Source organism: Gasterosteus aculeatus, chromosome 2 (genome assembly GCF_964276395.1).
Source record: "Gasterosteus aculeatus chromosome 2, fGasAcu3.hap1.1, whole genome shotgun sequence".
Taxonomy (NCBI): Eukaryota; Metazoa; Chordata; class Actinopteri; order Perciformes; family Gasterosteidae; genus Gasterosteus; species Gasterosteus aculeatus.
The window spans coordinates 14,754,415-14,764,007 of record NC_135689.1 but is presented as its reverse complement, the minus strand read 5'-3'; the positions used below and the strand labels follow the sequence as shown (position 1 = coordinate 14,764,007).

At 47.6% G+C, this 9,593-nt stretch overlaps 1 protein-coding gene across 2 annotated transcripts; it reads left to right on the top strand.

Moving 5' to 3' along the window:
• Positions 1–204: 204 nt before the first annotated feature.
• apeh (acylaminoacyl-peptide hydrolase) lies at positions 205–8,286 on the top strand. Of its 2 annotated transcripts, XM_040194090.2 has the most exons (22): positions 205–537; positions 1,593–1,728; positions 1,990–2,065; positions 2,155–2,230; positions 2,354–2,466; positions 2,627–2,761; positions 2,851–2,942; positions 3,138–3,175; positions 3,289–3,410; positions 3,487–3,547; positions 3,931–4,025; positions 4,388–4,439; positions 4,701–4,820; positions 5,276–5,376; positions 5,552–5,684; positions 5,778–5,861; positions 5,973–6,053; positions 6,301–6,389; positions 6,556–6,749; positions 6,989–7,091; positions 7,720–7,826; positions 7,925–8,286. In XM_040194090.2, the coding sequence occupies exons 1-22, from the start codon at positions 420–422 to the stop codon at positions 8,022–8,024; spliced, it is 2,226 nt and encodes a 741-aa protein (XP_040050024.2). In that variant the 5' UTR covers positions 205–419; the 3' UTR covers positions 8,025–8,286. The 2 variants fall into 2 exon arrangements, with proteins under 2 accessions (XP_040050024.2, XP_040050026.2); XM_040194092.2 differs by lacking the exon at positions 4,701–4,820.
• The last annotated feature ends 1,307 nt before the right edge of the window (positions 8,287–9,593 follow it).

The following is a 9,593-nucleotide window of genomic DNA, read 5'->3' as shown; positions in this document are numbered from 1 at the left end:
ATTCAAGCATAAGAGGTAGAAAGCTGAAAAGTCATAGCCCTATAAAAATGAGCAGGAGCAACTTATAACATGGTAAATTGCTGGTTGGTAATTTGGTAAAGGAACGCATTGACAGTTGCGTACTATTAACCATATATGGGTAATATTTACGACAAAAATTGAGGTTTCTTGTGAATATCCGCTGCCCCCGTGTGGTCAGTCTTCTGTACTACACCCCCCGCGAACAGAGCCAAAGTGGTATCGCCCATCCGTGGTTTCAACATGGACGCCCCGGTGCAGCAAACTACTTTAAATCAACCTGCTGCGGACTTTAGCGTCCCTGTCTGATGCGCGGGGGGGGGGTTCTCTGGTCAAGGGTTGGGTGGTTTGGAGGTTCGTTCGGACGTGATTTAATATGAGCTGTGCGCGTGCGTGACCAGATGGACCCCGGGCGGGTCACCGGGGCGCACGCAGAGGTCAGCGGTCTACCTGCGCCTGTTTCCGCCCACGTGAGAGACGAGAGGCTCGCGGAGCTCCGGACGTACACCGTGATTACAGGTGACCGTCCTTGTCTGTGGGGCTTCATCGGCCTGGACAACATTACACTGCTACACATAAATGAAAGTAACGGTCTCTAATCAGGCGTGAATTCCCTCTTGATCTCTGACTGGTTTCCCACCATACTTTAGGTAGAGTCATTATCACTACTGGGAGCATGAGGCTTTTCTCAACCCTGCAGAAGTTGCACAGATTGTCCAACTCCTCCACAATGCCATATTTATGCATGTAAGATTTATTGCGTGTCCCAGCACATGATTCAGGACCGTAGAAGGTGCTCGACCCATCAGCTGGACCGATATCTGCTGCTTTGTGCAAAGAGGAACAAGTTGAGTCCTGCAGAATGACCTCCAGCAGCTAGATGTCTTGATGTCGTCTCCCTCCTCGTATTAGCATGTAAATGTCGGCACTTAAAGAAACCCTCAGTCTCTTCAACCAACCGGAATGTGAAGAGAAATCCTAGTGGGAATGAGTACGGCTGTCCAGCATCTGTTTGGATCCAACGACCACCTGCTGTCAAAGTCACGCTGCGTCTGAGCACAGTGATCTCGTCTTAAGGCTTTAAAGGGTTTATTGAGTAAACCCATCTGTTTACTATACACGCACCTGACTGTCGCAGCTCATGGGGATCTGATTGTGGTTTCAACACTGACAAATATGGCTGCTTAAAGTTTCCATTTGCATCGGTTTGATGCTATTAATACAATTCCTAAAAATGCCCTGTTACACCAATACATTTTAGAGATTTTTTTTCAAGCATAAAAAATGTGTGTTAATCACACGTTAAAAGCAGTGAGTGGGTTAGAAATTTGTGATTTGGATGTGGACCGGTTGGTGCAAGCTCGGCTGCGTCTGGGTCGAGAGTTTTAGAGCGAGGGGCCGCTGTGGAGAAGGTTGCTTCATGCCCCGGCAAGAGGTCGCGTCAGAGGAGCCGATCGTTTGTGGTTCCGGAGGAGAGGTGTCATGGGTCATGTGACCAGAGTTCTGGGTTCGTTCAGGACTTTGGATGACGGGCCTTAAAGAGAACGCCGTGCCATTGACCTTTTCTTATTCAGAGTGGAGTCAGACTGACCTGGTCCGAGGATCGAGACTTCGCTACTCGCAGCAGTGGACTCTGATCACAGACACCAACGACCACAAGAGCATCAGGACTGTCCTTCCACCAGGACCCTGCGTGCCTGTGTCTGGAGAGTGAGTGCACACACACACACACAATCACAAACTATGTGTGTGTATTCAACCAAAAAGTTCATGTTTTGGACTAAAAGGGCAGATTCATTTCAACTTGTAAATGTCAGCGAAACTCAATACCGGTATTAAACAGGTGGCATCTCTGCTCACTTACAGATGCAGCAACTATCCAAACTAACCCTTAAGCAGAGCGTACCGTGGAGCATTGCTCTGTTGGGTTGGTTTGTCTTTGAACCTTCGCATTTCTCTTCTGTTCTTCAGGCTGCTGAGTGGACTCTCTCCCGTTCAAGGCCTTCGGGCCGTCATCAGGGAAACAAGTGGCCACCAGCTCCTCGAGGTGAGACAAGAAAAGGCGCAGTGTGCTTCGTGAGGTCAACGTCGGAGCTTTTCCACAGTCTCTTGTTGTCTTTGCTTGTCGCTGCTCAGATATGGGACCGCCAGGGCCTCAGGAAGTGCCTCAACCTGAGCGCTGTCAACAAACACGGCCGAGTGTACGATGACGGTGAGTTTGTGTCCATGCGCACTCTGCTGCATCATTACAACCGTGGCATCATGCAATATAGCGTTCGTCAATTTGGTGATGTAAGTTGGCACTGCTGTGTGATTTGTGTTTGTGTGTTTCCAGCCCAGTTTGGCTGCCTCTCATGGTCGCAATGCGAGAACAAGCTGCTCTACGTAGCTGAGAAGCTTAAGAGCACGTGGATGGTAACGCACGATGGGGAACATGCATTCAGGAAGGTATTACACAGATGGGTCTGCTCTTTATAACCTTCACAGTGAATAACATGCAGATTTTTAAATGCATCAGAGGAAAGGAACAGTTAGTATAATTCCCTTTAACGATACATCACTCACATTAACTGCCCTCGTTTGTCGTTGTGTAACTGTGACCAAACAGGACAGGAGTGTGTACTGTGAGGACTGGGGTGAGACGCTGACCAATAAGAGCGTCCCGGTGGTTTGTGTGGTGAATCTGCAGTGCGGCTCCGTCAGCGTCCTGCAGGGCGTCCCGCTCGACGTCTCACCTGGACAGGTGAGGGCAGGGAGTCCTCCCACCGCTCTGGTTCTCTATGTTTTGGGGTCTTTCATAATGCTGCGTGTGTTTTGCGCGTCGTCTTCCAGGCTCTGTGGGCTCGCGGCGGTCAGTCTGTGTTTCTGGTCGGTTGGTACCACGAACCTTTCAGACTCGGACTGCGGTTCTGCTCCAACCGCAGGTCAGATTGATTCTTTGTCTTTGACAACAGCAACTTGAGCACCAAAATGAATAGAAAACATTAATGTGAAAATATCAATTTGTACATAATATCCTCTATTTACAGTATGTTGGTGGTACATTCATTTGGTTGTGTAAGAATCACACTGTGGACATTAGTTTCATTTTGTGTCGTACTCCTAAAATTCTGTTTCAGGTCTGCGTTGTTCAAACTCGACCTGGATGGAAACTGTGGTGAGCACACTGGCCTTTGTGTCTTTGTTAATGAGTCACACACACACACACACACACACACACTCTCCGCTTGGCTCCTTTTGATTTCTGACTCTGGACTCCCTCCAAACCAGAGTGTCTGTCTGGAGACAACTTGTCAGTGTCGTGTCCCAGGCTCAGTCCAGACGGGTCCACGCTGATCTACCTGCAGGGCAGAGTGTTTGGACCTCACAATCAATGCCTCAGTCTGCAGCAGGTACTGTGTGTGTGTGTGTGCGTGTGTGTGTGCGTGTGCGTTTTTGTTTTCTTAATAGTGACTTAATCCTCCACAGTTGGACCTTAGCAGCAAGAGGACGTCCACCCTGTTGGATGTGGTCAACAGACCACAGACTGGTAGGTCGCACACTGTTAAACTCCCGCTGCGGCTCCAGTGGAGGCGTTTTTTTTGTCTGTTTTTTTGCTTCACACACGTTCATGTCCCCTGCAGGATTTGTCCCGCTGACTTTGCATGATCCTCTGACTTTTCCTGTAGTTCCACCATGTGGTTTTGCGTTTAAATATTTCAGTAACTATTTCATATTTATGACATTCGTGCCTCCCTCAGTTTGACTTTCCATCTCGTTCTGTTTTCAGATGGACATGCAAAGATCACATTCCCATCAACTTCACACTTAAAAAATGTCTGCATGCTAAATTACGATGGTCAATATGATGCTAAACGTCAGTCTGTTCAATGAAGTTGGTGATGAATGTGAGTTCATGTGACTTTGTTTCAGGTCAGTGTGCAGGTGTGTATGAAGCGCTGCCAGCCTGCTGCTGGTCTGCAGACAGTCAGAGGGTCGTGTTCAGCAGTGCACGAAGAAACTGGAAGGTGAAAACAACACATTTAAGGAATAGTTTGATTCTAAATCAATCATTTGTGTCATTGGTACTCGAGCCGAAATGCCAGTTTTTGTTGATTACTGACTTTCAAAAGTTCTGGCTGGTAGATTTGCTTAACTTTGAGCGAGGCGAAGCTCGCTCGTACCCTTTTACTGTCCGCACGGCGAGCTGCCGATCAGTCAAGGAATGAGATCCATAATAAGTAGATTGTGGTTTAACCTTTGTCCAGAAGACAAATCAGCATAGTTCCACAATTGTCCATTTCTTTCTTTCAATGTTCATACGTGCATTGATCATCCTTGCAGAGCCTTGTTGCACACATACTTACTCTCCCCCTCTCGTCTCTCTCAGGATCTTTTTATGGTCGACAGAAGATCCAACAAAGTTACTTCCCTTTGTGATAGTAAGAGTCCATCCTCTCCTCCTCCACCTCCTCCTCCTCCTCCTCCCTCTGTGCTGTCCTCTTCTCCGTCTCTTGTTTTTCCTCCTCCTCCTTCTCCTTTCTTTCATCCTCCCCTTCCCCTTTTACCTCCTCCTTCCCCCTGTTGGCCTTCCCTTCCTCCTCCTTTTCCTCCCTCTAATCTGCCATCTTGTTTTCCTCCTACTCCCCTCTCCCCTATGCTTCCACCTCCACCAACCCCTTCTCTTTTCCCTTCCCTTCTAGTTCCTCCCCCTTATTGTGACTCTCACTTTCCTCCTCCTCCTCCCGCCCATTTTCCTGATCCTCCTCTCCCTCCTCCACCACCTTCTCACCTTCATCAGGAGCACCAGAGGAATCAGGAAGGTATGACGAGACCAACAGGTTCAACGTTGCCACCAAAATCCTACCAGGAAATTAATAAACAAGATGTTTAATACAACCTAAAGATGACTGCATTTCATCACGATATGTACTTGAAGAAATGCTCGCATGTAGGGTTTATAGCAAGAGCATAAGGATGCTGGAAACTAGACTTGCAAACAATTGCACTATTCAAATATACTTTTTAAAATTCTGCACAACGTCCACATCTGTCATTTGGACACACCTGTGAACATTGAACAATCAATATCTACCCATACCATGTAATATAAGTACATTTCTTCAAGTATTAAAAATGTGTGGTCCTTATTTCCAAACACCCCATCTTTATTTCTTTGTTCTCTTCTGTCTATTGTGCCCTGAAGTGTTGCCCCCTTTTCTTCATCACTTCTTTCCCGGTCTTTACTCCACTGTCTCTGTTGTTGCCTCCGCTGCAGGTCTCTCTGATCTTCCAGCTTACGGCAGCTGGAGGCTGCTGACGGTCCAGGAGGACCTGATGGTCGTCTGCTGCTCCAGCCCGAACACACCTCCTACTCTGGTCAGACGCACACACACACACACACACACACACACAGGCATGAGAGATACAGCAACAAGCATTATGCTAATATTACGTTTACTGCATCGTTAAACAAAATAATTCAGCTACTCGTGCATCCTCAGGGTGTTTGAAGTTGTGTTGTTGAACGGAGCAGATGTGTTTGTGTTTGCAGAGGGTGGGCTTCCTGCCTCCAGCGGGTGGGGCTGTGAGCTGGCAAACTCTACAGCCCCCCGTCCTGACCTTTGACTTCCAGTGGACGGTTTTGGATGTTACACCTCCACCAGAGGAGGACAACACACACTACCGTGAGCACGCACGCACTCACTCACACACACACACACACACTCTCTCAGTCAGTATGAAACCTGCTGTGATGTCTCTCCCTCTCCTCTCTTCAGCTGGTTTAGACTTCGGGGCCGTCTTGGTTAAACCGTCTCGACCCCCCAATGAAAACAAGACGCCTCTGGTGGTCTCCGTCCATGGTGCGTGTTTACTCATCTGTGTTGGTTTTCTCTTTTGGGGAACAAAACGTATTGGAAGATGTTGCTTGCTTTAATTTGTGGTTGTATTTGAATGTTTGTTTGCTCCTCCAGGCGGGCCTCACTCCCAGTTCCCAGCCGAGTGGAACTGCACCACAGCTGGATTGGCTAAACTCGGCTTTGCTGTGCTCATGGGTGAGATTCCTCTGTTACAGGCGCGCACACACGCACACCTACATGCTAAGAAGACAAAGGCTCATCAAGATATTCTCAGGGGATGTAGTTTTGTGTCTTTTTTCTTTTGTTTGAGGGTAAACATAATCTGCCTAAAAAGTTTCCCCTTTTAAAAATGAAAACTCTTCAATCCACATGATCAAAAGATTCCAGGTCTCTTTTGTTTGAGATGTCTTCCCTCGATCTCAAGCCGTCTGTCTTTCTGTAGTGAACTATCGGGGATCCACGGGGTTCGGCCAGGACGGCATTTTGTCCTTAATCGGTCGGATCGGCAGCCAGGATGTGAAAGATGTGCAGGTACCGACCAGCCCTGGATTGAGAATCATGTAAACAAACAGGAATGAGTATCGAGGACAGGAGACGTGATTATCAACAGATTGCTGGCAGTTGGAGAAGGTCGACTCGCTTTTGTCGGTCTTGTAGTATCACCATGAAAAAGTCCCCGTTCCTGATTTGTCTTTAGGCCGCTGTTGCCGCCGCGCTGCAGAGAGACGTCTCCCTCGACCCCGATCGACTGGCTGTGATCGGCGGTTCTCACGGCGGTTTCCTCTCCTGTCACCTGGTTGGTCAGTACCCGGAGTTCTACAGAGCGTGCGCGGCCAGGAACCCCGTCATTAACGCCGCTACTTTATTGGGCACCAGCGACATAGTAGACTGGTGAGGCACGCGCACAAAACAACACACGCGCACACACACGTGAGCTTTTGCTCCACTGCTGCCCGTCCAAACCTCTGCGATGTGCTGAATGTTTGGATCCTCTGTGTGTGTGTGTGTGTGTGTGTGTGTGTGTGTGTGTGTGTGTGTGTGTGTGTGTGTGTGTGTGTGTGTGTGTGTGTGTGTGTGTGTGTGTGTGTGTGTGTGTGTGTGTGTGTGTGTGTGTGTGTGTGTGTGTTCAGGCGATACACCAGTGTGGGCTTCCCATACTCGTATGACCAGATACCCACTGCTGAAGCCCTGGCCGCCATGCTGGAGAGGTCCCCCATCACACATGCTGCACAGGTCAGACACACAACAACTATAAATGCAATATTTGACTCATGATAGAAACCAACATTCTCCTAAACCAAAAAGTATTCTCTTTGCCGGCTGTAGGCTTTGTAGGTATCTGCGTCTGTTTAACCGTATGTGTGTACGTGTGCGCATGCATTTGTCCGTCGGTCTGCGTGTGCGTGTGTGTCTGTGTGTCCACAGCGGAAGTTGAGGGATGGAGGGATTACAAACGCTGCTTTGCACAAAGCCGTTGGTTGCATAATGTAGATAACACATACATAGATAAAGAGCGTCCTGGAGACAAAGTCTTGACCGCTTAATGTTCAAAATGAGGGCAAATCTGTTGAAAGAGACATGCGGGTCTGAAATACATGTGATGAGCTTACGCTCAAGACGGTTTAAACAATTGTACATTGTATTAATTTGATTAAACAATACAACAGTAGTAGAGATCTAAACTCTACTGAGCGCATCTTTCCAGTTTCCGTTCTGCTGTTGAGAGAGAAATCTTTCTTGTTCTGATATTTTGACATCACGGTTAAACTTATTTCGGATTAATTCAGAGAGGACTAAGTAGATTCATACGAGATGTATATGAAAAGCCAGCAATCAGTTGTCATTGGGTTTGTGTTTGTAGATCAAGGCTCCAGTGTTACTGATGCTGGGAGGCAGAGACAGGCGAGTGTCTCCTCACCAGGGCCTGGAGCTCTATAAAGCCCTGAAGAGCAGAGCTTCACCTGTCAGGTACTACAGAGCAAACACTAAGTGCAGCCAATGAACAGAGAACAGACCTCGATAAAGGAAAAGATCGATTTTTAGCATCGTTCTGTTTGTCTGTCCAGGTTGTTGTGGTTTCCAGATGACGGACATTCTCTGACCAGAGTGGACACACAGGCCGACTGCTTCCTCAACACAGTGCTGTGGCTGCACCAGCATCTCTGAACACACACACACACACACACACACACACACACACACACACACACACACACACACACACACACTGTGATGAAGCTTTGCTGAAGGAGTTCTGTAGCTCACTAAAGAGGATAAAATGGTTTACTATCACGGCAGTTGACAGTCTTGAACATTTCTATGCCTTTTTGAAAAACCAATAATGTCCATTTATCCATGTGACAATGTACTCAACTTTGAAAAGCTTTTACAAATCAACGCATGCAATAAAACAATCTTGTAAACGATAGAATCACCTTTTGTTACTCATTACTACACTATTCATGACTTCCGAGCTATTACTGTCAAATGCGTTTATTCCTTTTAATTCATTATTGACTGCAGGCTGGTAGACGTTTCGTGGCAGATGTAATGTGCACAGTGTCCAGCAGGCGGCAGTCTCTATCAAGTTTTTACTTAAAATCTTTGTCAAACCGGCTTTGTGATTTGGCTGCATTAGAACTCTGCAATGCAATGCAATTTATATTGGTGAATCTGTCAGCTTGAAATCAGACTCATTTTAATGTAAATAGTTTATCTCTGTTTCATGTGAGATCCTTGTGGAGGACTATCAATGACTCAGCATGGTGGTTCCATTCTCAAAAGCCTTGAGCTCCACGTGTAACGTATACAGTAACATAAAAAGATGAACATCTGACCCCTTGTGACCACACAGACCCGCTGTAAAGCACCCGAACCACTCAAAACCTCATCTGGAGCCTTTAATTTAGGCTTTTGACCGCCTGAACAAATAATGTACTGTAACCCTGTAGACAAATGAACAACTACAGACAAAGAAACTGTTCACTATCGCTGGACTTCTTGTGACTGAGATCCATTCTTGAGAAAAACAAGATAAACAAAAGCCTGCTTCTCTTGTGAAAAGAACACGGATGTAATGTTATCTTTGGTGGCCTTGTTCAGAGACCTGATGGTGTCCCAGACGCGGCGGCGTTAATCGTCCCCGTCCGCCAACGCGTTGCTCTGCGGCCTTGACTGCAGCTGCTGCCCGATGAAGTCGCTCTAACGTGGGGGTTTGGTGAGCTCACCAATTTTTAAAGATGGAGGGACAATAGGATGGAGATTGAGAGACTGTTGATGACGAAGCGACGGGTGAAAGAGTGACACAGAGGCCACTGGGTGCTCAAAACAATGAAGGAGCCAGATCGAGGGAGAGGTTCGCGGCGCCACGCTGTGGTATTCTGGCGTGTGGGCAGGAGGCACAGAGATGCAGTATTGTTGAGCGCTGAAGACGGGAAAGACTCATGCTCATGCTGGGCGCATGTAGGAGGCGCGCAGACAAAGGGAGGAAAGAGCGCCAGTGGCGTTTTCTGACGTCTGGGGACAAAGAGTCTGTTGGACTCTGTTCTGGTGCTTCCCCTCTCCAGCCGGCTACAAAGGAAGAGGCCGAACAGCACAGACGAGGACGGTGGAAAGGAGCTGAGTACAATTACATTGTCCTGCAAACAGACATCAGCGAAGTGAAGGCGTAATTTCGAAGGAAGGTTTTAGTCAGCAAATTTCATGAGAAATGCTCTTCTCAGAAGACACTGGCCC